The sequence below is a fragment of the Tursiops truncatus genome, chromosome 5 (assembly GCF_011762595.2).
Source record: "Tursiops truncatus isolate mTurTru1 chromosome 5, mTurTru1.mat.Y, whole genome shotgun sequence".
Taxonomy (NCBI): Eukaryota; Metazoa; Chordata; class Mammalia; order Artiodactyla; family Delphinidae; genus Tursiops; species Tursiops truncatus.
In genome coordinates, this window is record NC_047038.1 from 4,663,352 (window position 1) to 4,683,527 (window position 20,176).

At 36.3% G+C, this 20,176-nt stretch overlaps 1 protein-coding gene across 4 annotated transcripts in view; it reads right to left on the reverse strand.

Annotated features, from left to right (window-relative positions):
* The window catches only part of NAA15 (N-alpha-acetyltransferase 15, NatA auxiliary subunit), a 75,139-nt gene that overhangs the window by 26,934 nt on the left and 28,029 nt on the right, over positions 1-20,176 (reverse strand). For 3 of the 4 annotated variants that reach the window (XM_019927964.3, XM_019927963.3, XM_033856672.2), the window contains 9 exons: positions 18,627-18,784; positions 13,501-13,635; positions 12,116-12,269; positions 8,613-8,732; positions 6,943-7,038; positions 6,679-6,785; positions 4,621-4,693; positions 1,800-1,969; positions 143-295 (listed from right to left, as the gene is read on the reverse strand). In XM_019927964.3, the coding sequence (XP_019783523.1) occupies positions 143-295; positions 1,800-1,969; positions 4,621-4,693; positions 6,679-6,785; positions 6,943-7,038; positions 8,613-8,732; positions 12,116-12,269; positions 13,501-13,635; positions 18,627-18,784 (1,166 nt within the window). Of the gene's footprint in view, positions 1-142; positions 296-1,799; positions 1,970-2,844; positions 2,940-4,620; positions 4,694-6,678; positions 6,786-6,942; positions 7,039-8,612; positions 8,733-12,115; positions 12,270-13,500; positions 13,636-18,626; positions 18,785-20,176 lie in introns of those variants that run through there. The other variant, XR_002174932.3, reaches the window with a different exon arrangement.

Consider the following 20,176-nt stretch of genomic DNA (forward strand, 5'->3'; position numbering starts at 1 on the left):
TTGATTTCAGTTTTTTCTGATAAGGCAATTCAATTAAAATCCTGTGTTGATATTAAAAATATCAGACGTAAATTTTGAAAAATAAACAAGGTATACAAGTATGAACTATTTATTCACAAGCAAGAAAACTAGCTGTACAAACCCTTGTAAACTTCGAGCACATTTCTTCAGCCTCTTTTATCAGATTGGCTTTTAGCATGTATTTTGCACACTTGGAGTTGATAAATCTGTCTGCTGTGTCCAAGGCCTGGGCCTCATCCATCCACCTTGCAGCTTCTTTAATATTCCCAGCATGCTAATAATAACAGGGTACAAAAGCAAAATAAACCACTCAGAGTATGCTAATTTTACTATGCAAGTAATTAGTTTCCTGCTCATAAATAACTAAAACACAAATGGAAGAAACAGTAATCTTCTGTCTCTTACAACCCTAATCAACGTAGATGCATACATTCTACAGAAATATAAGTTCTGATACCTTTCTGGCGATGCAGAATATAAGCTCTCTGATAGTAAAGATTTGTTTTAAAAATTTTGTCTACTGTTATAACCTCATTGACTACACACTACAACAGTGCCTGGCACATAGTGAATACTCAAAAATAATCATTGAATCAAAGAATAGATAATAATCAAAATCTTTAAGCCAGAACAACAAAGTTTACTGTAAAGGTCATAAAAGGCAAACGGATCGTCAAATTTCTACTCCAAAAGAACCATGGAAACATTACAATTAGGATCACTGGTGGACATTCCACAATGATCCGCATTCTACTTCGTCTAACTAGTCCATTTGGGAAGGTCACAAAACTAATGAGCCTTACTTGGCTTTAAAAAAGTGCTTTTAAAACATTACTTGGGGGACTTCCTCATGGTGCAGTGGTTAAGAATCCACCTGCCAATGCAGGGGACACGGGTTCAAGCCCTGGTCTGGGAAGATCCCACATGCTGCGGAGCAACTAAGCCTGTGCACCACAACTACCAAGCCTGTGCTCTAGAGCCCGTGAGCCACAACTACTGAGCCCACGTGCCACAACTACTGAAGCCCATGCGCCTAGAGCCCAGGCTCCGCAGCAAGAGAAACCACCGCAATGAGAAGCCTGTGCACCGCAACGAAGAGTAGTCCCCGCTTGGCGCAACTAGAGAAAGCCCACGCACAGCAACAAAGACCCAACGCAGCCAAAAATAAATTAATTAATTTCAAAAAAAAATTACTTAATTTCATAATTTTTTGGTAAATGAATTATTGGTTTACAATCTCTTCCCCAAGAGCTTTTATTACTAAATTATATTTGTATTAAGATAGTAAAGCGGCAACTTTAAGATGATTTTTCTCAAGCAAGACCCAGGAGTTGAAACGGCAAAGAGCTAATACGTAGAATTCATAGTAGACATCTTCAGTTTCGTTTTAAGATTACCAGATACTGATATATATGATCTTACAGAAATGTTAATAGAAACAAACATTTCGCAGCAAATGTAATTATTTATTATCTATAGTCTTGCTACTTAAAACCAAGAAAATAACCAGGTATGTGTATGAACAACCATATATATGAATGACCATACGTATATATGTATACTTGTTTGTGCATAAACAGATATAGATGGGTGAGCAAATGAGCATGACCATGACAAGTCTCAAAGTAATCAGACTGAGAAATGGACTATATTTGCTGCTCCATGTTTTGCGAGCTATCAAATATGCCATTTCTCTTACCGCATTCAGACTCTACAGCATGTGTTTTCTTAATTTGTGTTTCACTGCCTCATAACAAAAGAGGAGAAAAGATTTTTACCTTATAGATTTTAGCTTTCACAAGAAAGAGTTCTATCAACGTGGGTGTACTTTCAATAGCGGTATTTATGTACCCCAGAGCAACAGACGGCTGCCCAGTCCTGTCGTAGTGCTGTGCCAAGTAGTACTGGACCCAAAGTAACGTGGTTGGCGGTTCTTCCTTCCCATCGTCTTTGAAAAGTGGGGGGGCGGGGGAGGAAAGAAAGCAAGCTTAGTCATTAGAGATATTAGTAACAGACTAGCCACCGCAAAGTGGCTCTATCTTTATTAACAAGGGAAGCAGCTCAAACCATGTGATTTATGCATCTAGTTATGCAACTAGCTCTAACCCTATAAAATCTCTGGAAGGGACCACGCTTTCTGCTCTGCATCATTATAGCTCCTAGCACAATGCCTTGCATAGTAATAACTTCATATAGTTAACATGGCAGATGAATGAGATCAAAGCTATAACAAATTACCTAAAAAGAAAACTGAGGGGAGGGAGGGGAAGGGGAGGGTTCGGGGGGAGAGGACACGACAAGTTGTACTAGAACTACGAGTATACTGATCAGGATGTTATGTATGAGGGAAAAAAAATAAATAAATAAAGAGAAAATTTCCATTAATGTGACGGTAAAAAAAAGAAAAAGAAAGAAGAAAGGCATGACTGCTCAATTGGGTTTCTAGCTAATGTACCAAACTATACATAAATATACTTGTGATGTGGTTATTTTGAATTTTGGTGATTATAAGATTCTTAACATATTTTAATATTATTCTGAATATGCAACAATGCATAATTTAGGTTAAATAAAAATTATACCCAAAAAATGAGATGAGTAAAAATACTTATTCTGTATTTTAGTTCATAATTTTATTTTTATATACTCACAAGAAAGTGTGCAAGTTAAATATACAACCCACACATTAAAAAATGATTTTTTAATACAAATTTCTAAAATCTAAGAACTGTTATTTGCTTTCAAAGAAAGCAACAGAGTGCTTATTTTTATCCTAGTAGAAGTAGGATGGCTCAGTGGACAAACAATAGGAGTGGAACTCACCAACTCCCGTTCTGATAGATCTGCAACTAAAGTGCTGCATATTCTTGGGCATGTCATTGAACCTCTTCCACATTTGTAAAATATGTAGGAAAATGCTGATAATCAAAGGAACATCATGATGATTAACCGATGAAACCATGGTAACGCCTTCTAAAAAGTACTATTTAAATTCATCTGAGATCTAGAAACAGTGATCAACTCAATAGCAATAAGCACCCCAGGTCCCATACTGGGCTTTCCCACTGTAGGAAACAGGGCTCCTTGGGAAAAACAACTGATTACATGTCTGCTGTGGGCAGTATACAAGGTGAGCTAGAATATTTTGTCATACCAAACTGCAAAGAAGCTATCAACTACTATCCTAGTATGTGAAGGTTTAAACCATTTGAAACTGCAAATATGGTTAAAGTCATGAATTCATAATAATACCTTTAAAACATGTATTGGCCATCTTTGAAGAATGCTACTAAACCAATTCATTATTTTGAAAACTGGTAAAGAACAAAAAAGTAGGCTAGGCAGGGGAGAAAAAGCAGCATTTATCTTGCTTTTTCTATACAAACTGAAATACTGCATAAGCAGATGACAGATAGTATCTCTTTAAGATAATAAAAAAATGAATGGTAGAATATCACTAGCTTGTAATTCTTAACAGTTCTTAACATATGAAACAAATACTTCATGCCTCTTGATCAAAGAACACACCACCATCTTGAAATAATCTTGCTCATCCCTTTGTCTTTAAAACAAAAAGGAACAAAAAAAAATCAAACGAAATCTCATCAAACCTGCAGTCAGACCTTTCCGTGAGAAGTTTCCGTAATGATGGAAATGTTCTGGATCTGCCCTGTCTAATAGGGCAGGCATTCGATTTGCACTAGCTATTGAGCAGCGCTTGAAATGTGGCTAGTACAACTAATTAAATTTTTTATTTAATTAAAAACATTTTAATAGCCCCATGTGGCTAATGGCTACCATACTAGACAGCACAGCTGTGCATCCAACTACCAATTTGTAACAAATCCAGAGGACAGAGAAATAACACGTTAAGCAACATGATATGGGTATATTCAGCAAAATCCATACTATAGAAAAACTCAAGGGAAAAAAACTAACTTCTTTAATAAATAAATTGCAGGAAGAAAGAGGGAAAACCTACAGATTTATAAAAAAGGGTTAAGAGACATAGCAAACAAACTCGAAGTATAGATTTCACCTGGATCTTCATTCAAACAAACTTCAAAAACAAAGAGAAAAAATGCTATTTCCAAGATACCTGGAAATGTAAGCATGGACTTTTTTCTTTGATATTAAGAAAGTATTAATGTTCAAGTATGGTGATGCTATTATGGTTATAATCTTTAGAATACTGAAATATTCATGGATGAAATGATGTGATGTTTGGGATCTGTTTTAGAATAACATGGGAGTAAGGGAAGTAGGTAAGAATACAGATGAAATAAGTTTGGCCATGAGGTAAAAACTACTGAAGTTGAGTGGCGGGTAAATGGAGTGTCATCATACTATTACATCTAGCTTTGCAGGTGTTTTAAATTTTACATAAAATTTTCTTCAATAAGCTACTGTTATTATCTTCTTACCAATGTGCATTTCACACAATGTGTACATTAATGCACCTTCATCTTAAAGGGAAAAAAGTTTAAATATACTAAGCTTACTGACTAAATAATGAACAATACTGACCTTCTGATCAAGAATTTCGCAACATATTAAGATTTTCAAGATTTTTTTAAAACATAAAACTTGAGCACTTACCACTGGGGTTAAATAACCGGCAGCTTTTTAGAGATGTTTCATAACCTACTACTAATTCTTCTATGATTGCCACCTGGAGTACAAACACACAAGCACACTTTAATAAAAATAAATAAATATATAGTTACTATGCTTGTGCAAAATGTGTTACTTACTACTAGAGGGCTAAATAAACATTCCGATTCCCCCCTCCACCTCTCTCTCTCTCCCTCTCATACACACACACACACCTTTTTATAAATCTCTTAACCTATGGATAAAAATTTAAAACCATACATTTATGAAGGTGTGTTTTAAGGCAAAACTTTCCAAAAAACTTACTGGCAACTCCTTTCCCTGCTATAAAATAAAGCATCAAGCTGAACTAGAAATCAGGAAAAGGCTGGACAGAAAGAGGTAGTGTTAGGGATGATTTTTATCTTGGTTCATTGTTACCTCAATTCACATAAATAACACAGTTAACATTTGCACTTTAGGAATCAAGAATTAAATACTGTGTAAAAAAGAGAAATTCCACAAGCATATGACAGCATCCACTCTCGATTTCATCACCGTGGGGAAAGCATCAGTAACAGAGAAGCATGGCACCGTAGGTGGGTTTCTGAGATCCAGGAGAGTGAGTGGCTGTCCCAGTTCTGGTCTCTCCTGAGTCATGACTGTACTACTTACTCCTGGCTTCGTAAGAGATCTGTGAATACTTTTAATTTATTAATTCCCTTCTTTGCTTAATCCATCTATAATGAATTTGTTACTACAGAAGATCTCTTAAATGACCTCAACTTAACTGACTCAACAGGTTAACACCAGCTCTCTCCATCACCTCAGAAAATTGTGAGGACTGAATGGCCACAGCTAGGTTATTCTGCTGCGCCCATGTTCTTCTCCCACAAGGTGAGCTACATGCTTACTAAGAGGTTTGTTTTCCCAAACCTGTTTGAATTAGTTGCATTCATTATCATCATTGCAGAATTTAATTCAATATTATGTAAACTTAAGAAATGAGAACAAAAAGAAAGAACTGCTTCTATTAAGTCAAATACCATGGAAAGACTCACAGACAAATTAAACATTTTTTACCAATTTAGGTTTAAAAAGATAACCATAAAGGGAAAACTCGTAACAATATATATGATTCTACAATCAAGATTGCTTCACAAGCATCACGTTCTCACTGTACCAAAACTAGAAGTAAAATACCATATTCTATCAATGTGATTTAATCAAGGGGGAAAAAAGGTGAAACAGTCATCAATAAAGCCCATATCTTGGACCTTTCAACAAAAGACTGTCAGAATAAATGCCCTTTATATGCTTTAGGTTTAAATGTTTAGCACATTTAATCTTTCCCACCTTTAAGGTGTTTTTTTTTAAACCCAGCCAACATGTCTGATGCCACTGTACTTATAAACAAAATAATCTAAATCAGGATTAAAACACCCTTGGGACTTCCCTGGTGGTCCAGTGGATAAGAATCCACGCTTCCACTGCAGGGGGCATGGGTTCGATCCCTGGTTGGGGAACCAAGATATCCCACGCCATGCAGTGCGGCCAAAGAAAAAAGATTAAAACACCCTTTAACCAGCGTTTTGAATGTTGTAATACGTAGCTGAAAGAGTAAGCTGACTTACTGGGACAGCAAACAAACTCTTCTGACAGAATTTTTTTTCTACCAAATAAAAAGGAGAAAGATTACTAAGCTTCAACTTAGTTCAAAAAAAAAAAAAATTACTTCTGGGTTTCCCCATGAGCAGGAATTAGAGAAAATATTGAAGAAATCACTACCTTACCAACTTTTCATCCCTGTACCGACTCATTAAAAAGTACATATCAGAAACAAAAGACAGAACAAATAAGCAGTAATTTATTCAGCTAGAGAGCAGAGGATGAAAAGGAAATGAGGCACAGAAGCATTTAAACTGCAAGCTAGGAAGACTGTTAGCAGATTCACACTGTGTACACTATGTGCACAGGTAGCCAAGAACCAATTATTCCAAATACTGAGCAAAGAAATGACAGTCAAAACACAAAACCAAACCAAACCATTGTATTTTGCTTTACCTTTTCTTTATCTTTGTATAGAGACCTCAAAGTATTGAAGACTGGTGGACAACCCTTGCTGAAGTTCATCCTTAGGAACTTATCCAAACATTCTTTAAACTTCTCACCTTGGAAGAAGAAAATCCTGTTGACTTACATGTACCCAGACAACTCTAAAAATGCATACATTAAAACCTTAACATGCACACTCATATATTTAAAACCAAGGAAAGATACTGTATATCATCACACCATTTTCATTCCTTCACAATTATTCTCACCTACCAGATAAAAAGTTTAACGGCAGTCTTCTTGGCACCAATCCCCTGGGATACTTAGTCCAGGCCTCCTCATAAATTTTTAGTCGTTCTAACATATTAGCTGCAAATCAAAACAAAAATTATTTTTCATATGTAATTAAAACATATTTTTCTAGAAAATTACAAATTTCTGAAAATATATAAAAATTACCATATTAAACAGAAAATTTGAACATGGGAAAAATTATTCATAATCTAACCACCTAAATATATCAACAATCATTTTAGAATACTTCTAATATTTTCATATTTTAATCTATAATCATATAAAATACATAATTTTCCTTATCCTGCTCTGCTTTAGGTGGCCTTTCAAAATCTGCCTGCTCTACTGTAGTTCCAAGAAAGGCTCGGTTATTAAGTTTCCACCTACGGCTTCTCCAGTATTCTTTTCAGCCTCTCCTCTAACTCCTCTCCTTTGATTTATCTTGGAGCTTCTGGATTTATCCTCTATCTTCCATTTCTCCATATTTCTTTTATATTTTCTTTTACTCTCAGGTAAGAACTTTCCTTGTTCAATCTTTCACGTCACTAATTTTCCTCAGCTGTGGCCCCTTATATTTAATCTATTAAGATTTTCATGTCACATCAAGAAGTATGTTTTTCATTTCCCAGATTCCTAACAGGCACTTTCTCTTAACTGTGCATATTTCATTGCCTCTCTTCATCTTAGGCTTCTCTACGATCTCTACTCTCCCTTTGGCTGGCACTGATGATTACCTTTCCAATGCTGGTGTTACTACAGAGGATGACATTCTTTGTACAAGGTTTCTTTCACATTTATCAATGTACCAGGAATAGTTCACTATCAGTCTTGTGGGAAACTTCGCTTCAAATTAGATCATCCTGGCTAAAGACTCTGCCTTTTTGTAGATGACATGTTTCTGGGTTTGTCCTCACAAGCAGGTCCTATTCATGGGAGAGAATGGTTGGGGAGAAGAGTGTCTCTGGACCAAGTTTATTTGAGTCCTTCTTCCCACATAGGAAACAGTGCTTCCCTTTCAGCTTGGCAACATTCACTTGCCCCTGGCAGGCCACTCTGCTATAGCCACAGGTTATCACAGAAGTCTTTCCTTTGGGGAGACATCTCCATTTCTACTTTTCCCTTTCACGTTTCTGATGCTGCTATGCATTTGTAAATTTTTCAAACTTGTTTCTAAAATTATTTTCACAACTCTTTCTTTGAATTTGTAGTAGAAGAGAGGTTTCAGAAAACACTTAGTCTACCATATTAAATGGAAGTTCACAAATGTACTTCTATATTCAGATTTTGAACCAATTCTTTATTTTAATTAGTTTTCCTCCTGTTAACCTTTCTCTTTTTAAAGTATTTATTTATTTATTTAGGCTGTGCCAGGGCTTAGTTGAGGCACACGGGATCTTCGCTGAGGCATGTTTAGTTGCAGCACGCGGACTTCTTAGTTGTGGCGTGCATGTAGCATCTAGTTCCCCGAACAGGGATTGAACCGGGCCCCCTGCATTGGGAGCGCACAGTCTTACCCACTGGACCAGCAAGGAAGTCCGTGAACCAATTCTTAACCAGTTCTTCTAGTTATGATTTTCACTGAGTTAACACAATATATATTAACAAAAGAAGCAATTAAAACTTAGAGAGTAAGTTTTAACCAATGCTACCTGGCTTGAGTGCCTTTTCCAAGCCTTTGTAATAGGCCCAGTTTTCAGGATTTCTCTCTTGTAATCCTCTGTAAACATCAGCTGCATCTTCCAAACGACATAATTGCAACAGAAGTTCCCCTGATAAAAAACAAATTAAGTATCTTCTGATTATAACTTTAAGTTTTCCCCAAACTTTCTCTTAAAACCTCTTCAATATTGGGAAGTGGGTAGATTTGGTATCCTCTGAGTTCTCAATTCCCTTCAACAAGACTATTTACCATGTTACTTTATTGTCCCTCCTTTTTGAAAGTTCATGTGTAGAAATGCCATCCTCTTCACATCCTCAATTTATTCAGGTATTTTTCTAACTCCAGGCTACTCTCTCAAGGTCACTGGACACAGTCACCAAGCCATCATCTACTACTCAAGTATTCCTGACAATGTATGGACAATTTCAAAATCCAAATTAATGCCCCAATCCAATACCCTAACCTTATGATGCCCTAATCAACTAAGAAACGATTGTGCTCTAGCAGCCCATAAGCATGGCCACATTGTCTCTCTTCCCACTACTGTTTTTTCTCTCTTCCAACTACCAAATATGCATCTTGCTTTAAACTTAACTATCTTGACTTTCTTCTTCTTGTCTCACTAATCCAACCCTCCAACCCTAGAGGAAAACCGTTCCCTTTTCTTCACGCCTTTCAGCAACCTGTAGGCTCACTGCTTGTCTTCTCTGGGTTGCATGACCAATCTCATCCCTGAATGACATTAGCAGCCCCAAATATGAAAACTAATCTCAAAACCTAGGCTCCCTCATTTACCAATTTTAAGGCCTGGATCACCCCGACTGCTTGCTTGCTGTACACCTTCGCATAAAAGAAGTCAGCAGATGAATGGACTGAGGCACTGGTTTCACTAGAAATATATGAGCTCCAAACTCACACAAGCCTCAAACGCTACTCGGGAATCCTTTTCCCTACCTTAATGGGCTCCCATTCACCAAACGTATTATTTTCAAACCAGGACTTCACCCTTGCACCCTTTCTATTATCAGATAATAAAAATGAACACTTACTGAGAGTGAAAGTGACTTTTAAATGTTTCACTTGCATTACTTAATTCAATTCTCAAAGCTCTATGAGATAGGTTACTATTATTTGTGTCATTATAAAGCAGAGAACATAAGTAAACTTGTCAAGGGTCTTTCAGATAGTTAACTGTTAAGAGTCAGGATCTGAACCCAAGCAATTTGGCTAAATGAGCCCATATTCTTAATGTTTATACCCTCAGTGGTTCTCAACCAGGTGCATTTTTGCCATCCATGAGACATTTAGCAAGATCTGGAGACATTTTTGGTGTCACAGTAAGGGGAGCAGGTGCTATGGTATCCGATAGGTAGAAGCTACCAATGCTGCTAAACATTACACAAGATACAGGAAACTTCCACCTCCAACACCTTGGTCCCAAAATGTCAACAGCGCCAAAGTTAACGGTCAGCTCTACACTAACCAAAAGCCTACTTCACTAAAAACATAAATAATATTCTGCAACTTTTCTCCCCTACGCTACACCCATCCACATTTCCTTCCCGTAATCTTTACCCACCTTTCCCTTGTAGAAGAAACTGATGGTATAAGAATTAACAATGAAACTTTCTGCCTAACTATGCCCACTCACCCACGCCAGGAAATTCCTAAATTATCCTGACTACCCACCACTAACATCAATGCCTTTTATTACTGGAATATCCGACGATTGATGACTCTACTCTTAGTTCCCTTCTATTCTCTTTATATACCCTGTCCCCAATACCTGATTCACTGGAAATATCAAAACATATTATGTGGAACGAACTGATGGCTCTGTTTCCTATTTCACTGAGAAAATGGAAGCAACTAGAAGAGAACTCCCAAATACCCACTACATCGACACACCTGCTTGCCCATACACTCTACCATCTCTCATTACTGGGGATGAACTATTCATTCTGCTATCTAAGCCCAACCTTTCAACTTACCCACTAGATCACACACCCTCTACTGTACTGCATACTCTGTCTCATTATCCAGTGAGTATAAGCAAATGCTGTAAAAATCTTCTTTTGATCCTATAACCCATTCCATCCACCACTACCCTATAGGTGTTTCCTATACAGCAAAACTACTTGTATGCATCATTTATGCATGCTATCTTCAATTCCTCTACTTAAATCTCATTTAAATCTACTTGATCTGTTTGGGCTTTTACTACCCTCCTTCCAAATGTTCAGAATGTTTTTTTGTTAAGGTCATCAGTAACTGCTAAATCCATGGGTCAATTCTGAGTCCTCAGCTTGAGCTGTCATTCTTCCTCACTAAGAAAGTTATAAAAATAATAAAACAAAACAATGTACTTAAGAGTATTTTGAACAGTGTCACATATTTCCATAAAGAAACTGAGGCTCAAGTCTTGCCCCTCATCATTTAGCTGGTTAGTAGCCAATGAAGGAATTCAAACTAGTTTTCTCAACCTCGTGATCTTTCCAGTAAGTCAGAAACCTCCTCCTTTATAACTAACAGACTGCTAAGGGACGATCAACTCAAGTGCGAGAGGGCTGTCTTGGGTCTACAGCTCACAAATGAGCTCCAGACGCCTTAGACTTCCATTCTTTTCTTGCCAGCAGCATTATCCTCTGCTGAAAAGTTCATCAAGCAAATGGTGGCTATACCCACTCCGCACACAGATACCACACTTTCTAGTGTTCAACTTCAAGGGAAGCCAAAGAAATCTGAAACCAACGAACTTCAGTCGCCTGGTGTCACAAAGGTAAAGGAATATTTCAGATGGCAATTCTTAGGAAGTACTCATATTCTCAATTACTTGTTATTTTTCTTTCACTTTCCATAATCAGTTCCTCAACTTTTAAAACTACAAAGACTCCTTCTCAACCCTCTAATAAACGGCAGAACTGGAGATCTTTATTTAAGGATCTACCCATCCTCCTACCCTAATCCACACATATAAACCCAAATCTCTGGTTTCAATTCATGTTCTGTGTTCAGAGAGACATTCAGATAAACCATAAAGAACCCTAGGAATGTCCCATAAGCACTTTAGTAAAGACTGATTTATCAATATATATTACTGACAATAAAGAAATGTGTTGTACACATCCAGTTTTGCCAATAAGCAGTTTCTAAGAAAATCCTCTGTCTCATAAAATTGAGCAATTGCCTCCAGTGTCTTAATCAAACTCTACAGTATTGTCAGATCAAAGATACTTAAAGAGAAAATATTGTACTGAGTCACTTCATTCAATGATTTATTGTTCACAATTTTTTTCCCTATAACAATATCCATTGTTTGAATGTGTATTTTCCCACATTACAAATTATTCAAAGTGCATGAGTAAGAAATAGATTTTGACATCAAATCAAGAAGTTGTGTTATATGCAACTATCAGTAGCAACTAGATTTTTCAGTTTTGCTCTTTGTCATAATTAAATACCAGAATAAATTACACTCTTTAAAAAAAATACCTTTGGTTTCTTCTACAGCAAGTTTATCACAAATCTGCTTTTCATAGGTACAAAGATGTTCCAGAGCTTCTCTATAGAGACCTGCTTCCCGAAGAACTTGATTCTGATATAAAAGGAGTTCACTATATTCATAATCCACTTTATCAGGGGATGTCTATATATGGATATAAGGAATACTAACAGTAAGAATTTTGTTTTCATATTAGAAAATTGTTCACACACTCAAATACATATAAAAAGTCAAAGGATAATATATGATGAACAAAATTCATTTTTTAAAATTCCTAAATATCTTTCTAGGGAGCAACTAAGTAAATAATGTCAATATTAACTTATAACCCACTGAATAAAATAATCCATTAAGTCCTTACATATAATAAATAAATAGGGGAGAAAGGAAAGCTCTTACTTAAGAATAGAATGTCAAATAAATCTAGAAGGAATAAGGCAGAAAAATCACCATTTTGAAACTATCATAGGAACAGCTGACTCAGGCAAGAATCATAATCAATGAATGCTAAAACTAGTGGTGAAAGTTTGATGAGGAACAAGACTGTTCATAAAGTCTCAAATTGTTTATTAAATACAAAGAGAAAAAAATAACAAGTTTATAGTGAAGAAACCTGGCAGACACCACCTTAACCAAGTAATCAAATGGAACAGACACCATGTGACTCAATGTGGTGAACTAAGAAGGGCTTGAAATCACTTCTGTAGTTTCCTGCCCAAAATGCATAACAATATCTAATAATGAGGAAACATCAAATAAATCCAAATTGATGGACGTTCTACGAAAGCACTGCCATGACTCTTCAAAACTACCAATGTCATGAAAGACAGAGAAAGCCTTTGAAACTTCCAGATTAAAAGAGAATGAAGAGAAATGACAACTAAATGTAAGTTATGATTCTAAACTGGATCCTGAAATGGAAAAAAAAGTCCTAAAAAGGATATAAACAGGTCGATTAGTAAATTTTGAATATGCATTGTGGATTAGATAATAACAGTCTATCAATGTTAAATTTCCTAATTTTTTGATAATCTATACAGCAGTATGTATACATTTGACAACTATAAAGTTATTCTTAGGAAATACCACACTGAAGCACTTAGGAGTAAAAGAGCATGGTATTTACAATTACTCTCAAATGTTTCAGGAAAAAAACTAAATAGCTAAGTAAATATAGAGACTGTAAGTAAATGTATCAAATATTAACAATTAGTTAATGTGAGTGAACTTCTATATGGAGTTCTTTGTACTCTTCTTGCAACTTTTCTGTAAGTTTGAAACTATTTCAAACAAAAAGTTAGTAAGGCTCTATACACTTCTTTTAGCTATATTAAGAATAAGACCTAGTTTACTAGGTATGACTTCTGGTTGTTACCTGTTGTGTTTTCCTAAATTCTTCTAAAATCTTTGCCGCCATTTCATAATCTTCTAATAAATGGTAAGCAATAGCATAACCAATCCACGATGCTCTCTGTGCAGGTCGAAGCTGGAGTAATTGATACCTCGTTTCCTTTAAGAGGGGAAAAAAAACACTTTTTAGTTTTACAATGAAAGTAAATGCTTCTTAGAAAGATGATGTTCATTTACCCCAAAACACTGAGCAATCTGTAACCAAGGATGGAAATCATAACAGAAAATAGTTTCAAACATCCATATTGTGTAGCTTTACAGAAGCAAAAACATATTTCTTAAGAAGCACAATGAAACTTCCAAGATAATCTTGTAATTTTTTAAAAGGTTAAGACCTGGTACCCTTTATTACTTACTGATCTACTTACTCTAAGAAAAGAGGACATGGGGAGGGGGAAGGGTAAGCTGGGACGAAGTGAGAGAGTGGCATGGACATATATACACTACCAAATGTAAAATAGATAGCTAGTGGGAAGCAGCTGCATAGCACAGGGAGATCAGCTCGGTGCTTTGTGACCACCTAGAGGGGTGGGATAGGGAGGTTGGGAGGGAGACTCAAGAGGGAGGAGATATGGGGATATATGTATATGTATAGCTGATTCACTTTGTCATACAGCAGAAGCTAACACACCACTGTAAAGCAATTACACTCCAATAAAGATGTTAAAAAAAAACCCAAAACCTATGGGATGCAGCAAAAGCAGTTCTAAGAGGGAAGTTTACAGCAATACAAGCCTACCTCAAGAAACAAGAAAAATCTCAAATAAACGATCTAACCTTACACCTAAAGGAACTAGAGAAAGAAGAACAAACAAAACCCAAAGTTAGCAGAAGGAAAGAAATGATAAAGATCAGAGCAGAAATAAATGAAATAGAAACAAAGAAAACAATAGCAAAGATCAATAAAACTAAAAGCTGGTTCTTTGAGAAGATAAACAAAATTGATAAACCATTAGCCAGACTCATCAAGAAAAAGAGAGAGAGGACTCAAATCAATAAAATCAGAAATGAAAAAGGAGACGTTACAACAGACACCTCAGAAATACAAAGCATCCTAAGAGACTACTACAAGCGACTCTATGCCAACAAAATGGACAACCTGGAAGAAATGGACAAATTCTTAGAAAGGTATATCCTTCCAAGACTGAACCAGGAAGAAATAGAAGATATGAACAGACCAACCACAAGTAATGAAATTGAAACTGTGATTAAAAGTCTTCCGACAGGGCTTCCCTGGTGGTGCAGTGGTTGAGAGTCCGCCTGCCTATGCAGAGGACACGGGCTCGTGCCCCAGTCCAGGAAGATACCACATGCCGTGGAGCAGCTGGGCGCGTGAGCCATGGCCGCTGAGCCTGCGCGTCTGGAGACTGTGCCCCGTAACAGGTGAGGCCACAACAGTGAGAGGCCCGCATACCGCAAAAAAAAAAAAAAAAAAAAAAAACTTCCGACAAACAAAAGTCCAGGACCAGATGGCTTCACAGGTGAATTCTATCAAACATTTAGAGAAGAGCTAACACCCATCCTTCTCAAACTCTTCCAAAAAATTGCAGAGGAAGGAACACTCCCAAACTCATTCTATGAGGCCACCATCACCCTGATACCAAAACCAGACAAAGATACTACAAAAAAAGAGAATTACAGACTGATGTCACTGATGAATGTAGATGCAAAAATCCTCAACAAAATACTAGCAAACAGAATCCAACACATTAAAGGGACCATACACCATGATCAAGTGAGATTTATCCCAGGGATGCAAGGATTCTTCAATATATGCAAATCAATCAATGTGATACACCACATTAACAAACTGAAGAATAAAAACCATATGATCATCTCAATAGATGCAGAAAAAGCTTCTGACAAGATTCAACACCCATTTATGATAAAAACTCTCCAGAAAGTGGGCATAGAGGGCACCTACCTCAACATAATAAACGCCATATATGACAAACCCACAGCAAACATCATTCTCAATGGTGAAAAACTGAAAGCATTTCCTCTAAGATCAGGAACAAGACAAGGATGTCCGCTCTCACCACTCTTATTCAACTCAGTTTTGGAAGTCCTAGCCACGGCAATCAGAGAAGAAAAAGAAATAAAAGGAATACAAATTGGAAAAGAAGAAGTAAAGCTGTCACTGTGTGCAGATGACATGATACTATACATAGAGAATCCTAAAGATGCTACCAGAAAACTACTAATCAATGAATTTGGTAAAGTTGCAGGATACAAAATTAATGCACAGAAATCTCTTGCATTCCTATACACTAATGATGATAAATCTGAAAGAGAAATTAAGGAAACACTCCCATTTACCAATGCAACAAAAAGAATAAAATACCTAGGATTAAACCTACCTACATACAGGAGACAAAAGACCTGTATGCAGAAAACTGTAAGACACTGATGAAAGAAATGAAAGATGATACCAACAGATGGAGAGATTATACCATGTTCTTGGATTGGAAGAATCAATATTGTGAAATGACTATACTACCCAAAGCAATCTACAGATTCAATGCAATCCCTATCAAATTACCAATGGCTTTTTTTACGGAACTAGAACAAAAAACCTTAAAGTTTATATGGAGACACAAAAGACCCCGAATAGCCAAAGCAGTCTTGAGGGGAGCTGGAGAAATCAGACTCCCTGACTTCAGACTATACTACAAAGCTACAGTAATCAAGACAATATGGTACTGGCACAAAAACAGAAAAATAGATCAATGGAACAAGATAGAAAGCCCAGAGATAAACCCATGCACCTATGGTCAACTAATCTATGACAAAGGAGGCAAGGATATACAATGGAGAAAAGACAGTCTCTTCAATAAATGGTGCTGGGAAAACTGGACAGCTACATGTAAAAGAATGAAATTAGAACACTCCCTAACACCATACACAAAAATAAACTCAAAATGGATTAGAGACCTAAATGTAAGACCAGACATTATAAAACTCTTAGAGGAAAACATAGGAAGAACACTCTTTGACATAAATCACAGCAAGATCTTTTTTGATCCACCTCCTAGAGTAATGGAAATAAAAACAAAAATAAAGAAATGGGACCTAATCAAACTTAAAAGCTTTTGCACAGCAAAGGAAACCATAAACAAGACGAAAGACAACCCTCAGAACGGGAGAAAATATTTGCAAACGAATCAACGGACAAAGGATTAATCTCCAAAATATATTAACAGTTCATGCAGCTCAATATTAAAGAAACAAACAACCCAATCCAAAAATGGGCAGAAGACCTAAATAGACATTTCTCCAAAGACATACAGATGGCCAAGAAGCACATGAAAAGCTGCTCAACATCACTAATTATTAGAGAAATGCAAATCAAAACTACAATGAGGTATCTCCTCACACCAGTTAGAATGGGCATCATCAGAAAATCTACAGACAACAAATGCTGGAGAGGGTGTGGAGAAAAGGGAACCCTCTTGCACTGTTGGTGGGAATGTAAACTGATACAGCCACTATGGAAAACAGTATGGAGGTTCCTTATAAAACTAAAAATAGAATTACCATATGATCCAGCAATCCCACTACTGGGCATATACCCTGAGAAAACCATAATTCAAAAAGACACATGCACCCCAATATTCACTGCAGCACTATTTACAATAGGCAGGTCGTGGAAGCAACCTAAATGCCCATCGACAGACGAATGGATAAAGAAGTTGTGGTACGTATATACAATGGAATATTACTCAGCCATGAAAAGGAATGAAATTGAGTCATTTGTTGAGACATGGATGGATCTAGAGACTGTCATACAGAGTGAAGTAAGTCAGAAAGAGAAAAACAAATATCGTATATTAATGCATGTATGTGGCACCTAGAAAAATGGTACAGATGAACTGGTTTGCAGGGCAGAGGTTGAGACACAGATGTAGAGAACAAATGTATGGACACCAAGGGGGGAAAGCCGCGGGGGGGTGGGGATGGTGGTGTGCTGAAATGGGCAATTGTGATTGACATGTAGACACTGATGTGTATAAAATTGATTACTAATAAGAACCTGCTGTATAAAAAAAAATTAAATTAAATTAAATTAAAAAAAAATAGTACAAAGGAAAAAAACCCACTTTTTTTTAATACAGTGCCCAACCACTGAGGTAAGATCCATAGAAGACAACTCAACAGGTACTACATGGAAAAATAAAAAAAAAAAAAGAGGGACTAAATAAATCTGATTTAATAGACTGATTTAAGCGTTAAAATATAGCTACAGTGGTGATCATTTTGTAATGCAGAAAAATATAGAACACTATGTTGTGCACCAGGAACTAATATAGCATCATAGGGCAATTAAACTTCAAAAACTCCAACCAACCAACCAAACTCAGAGAAAAAGAAATCAGATTTGTGGTTACCAGAGGTGGGAATGGGAGTGCGGTGGGGAGTACGGGGTATTAAATGAAGGTGGTCAAAGGCACACACATCCAATTGTAAGATAAATTAAGTACTAGGGGTGTAATGTACAATATGATTAATATAATTAACACTTCTGTATGATATATGTGGAAACTGTTACAAAAGTAAACCCTAATAGTTCTCAGCACCAGGAACAAATATAATTTTTCCTTCTTCTATTACTTTGTATCTATATAAGATGATGAATGCTTACTAAACAGTGTGGTAACATTTCATGTAAACAAAATCATTATGCTGTACACCTTAAACTTATACAGTGCTGTATGTCAATTATATTTGAATAAAACTGGAAGGAAGGCCCCCCCCCCCGCGCACACAATGTAGCTACTAAGACAGAGTATTAGTCTCTATGGAGGTAAAAAGAATAAACAAACAAACAAACAAATAAAAAAATATATATAAATGTTAATTTTTCACTGAATTGATTAACTCAATCTTATACAGTAATCCAACTCTGCCTCACAGTAAAATAATTTTTAAATCTGATTAGTCCAGTCATAAACACAATCACTACTGGGAGAAGAGAGCAAGATTCAATTAAAATTTTTTTTTTAATGGAAAACTTGTTATCAGAAAGTACTCAAAGAGTTTTAAATATTTAAACAATATTTCTTCCTTAGAATAAAAAAATTCTCTACTTACCCTGTAACCCTCAAGATCTCGCATTTGAATCTGTAGTAAAGAAAGGTCCCTTAAGATTTGAAGATTGTCTTTATCCCATTTTAGCGCATTTCTGTAACACTTAATGGCTTCATCATATTTCTTATCTGACCTCTGGAGAAGGCCATAAACATGCCAACCTAAAGGATTTAGTTAAGGATACAACCTCCAGGTCAAGAAATAAAGTTCCAATAATGCTCTCTATGAAACTCAGAAAACTACATCTATTTATAAAATTACAAGCATAAAAAACAGAGAGAATATAAAGACAGAAGGTAGTTTGATACAGTGGGGAAAAAAAGCACAGCTCTTCGAGCCAGAGAAAACAGGTCCAGCCTGGCTTATTAGCTCTGTGACCTTAACAAGTTAATTTAATCTTACGTTTCCTCAATTATAAAATATAAATAAATAGAGAGTCTATACAGCAAAGCACAGCAGTTTGGTGACAAAATGGAATAACATATAAAGTGTTCACTGGCTTGCACAAAAATAAATGCTCAATAAATATTAAGAATTATCTTTACTTTTAAAAGGAAAAAGAGGGAATGGGTATCCATGACATGTAATTGTTTTAAATCAAGTGTACTTTCTTTTCCTTAGCTAACAAGGGGCTTGGGACAGACCCTTAGTGCAGTATAAAGTTCCTAAAAATCAACCACTTAAATTTAGGGTGCAGGTGGCCAAAATGTACAGTCCCCTATCCAAGGAACCTCAAGTCTAGTAAGGGACACAGAGAAGTAAGCAAAATTACAGCAGGCTGTAAAACTGTGCTCCAAAGGGGGAAATATGGAAGTAATCTCACTCCCTAAAACAGGTCTTTTTCACTTTAGATCTTGATTACTGCAAGTCACCCATCCTCCTGCCTTCAGTCTCTCTGCTTTTACTCTCACCTGCCAGAGTAACCTTTCAAAACACACACAATCAAAAGAAAAAAGTCTACTTCCCTTTCCAGAAATGAGTAATGTTTCTCTCTCAGATCAGATTCCAACTTTCCAATCTAACAACTTCTACACTCCTTAACAGAGTCAGTAAATACAGAATTTCTAGGGTGACATGTATAACTGAAAATACATATATAATGTTATAAATTTTATTTGAAAAATAATCCTCATTTTCATAATGCAAATGACAAAGTGAAGGTTGACAAATCTTCTCAGTTGGTTGGAACATGGTTTTAAAAAGCCTGAGATACACTACCCTTCATAATCTGGCACCCATTACCTACCTTCCTATTCCCCGCACCCCCATTTCAGGACTTGATCAACTCTCTTGAGCACTGCAACACCTTTTAACTGCCTTGAATCTTCTTCTTCTGAAAATCTATCCTCAAGGAGTTTAACACTGCTAAAAATTTAAAGAAATTCATGCTCATCAAGAGGAACCCAGTTTTGAATAAAGCATGGCAAGTACATACAGAACACCGCACCAACATTAAAATGATGAAAAGATATCTATAAGATCTTATTAATTAATCCTTTGCTTACCTTTTCAGTTTCTGGTTACTCTCAACTCACTCACTTCTGCTTTACTGG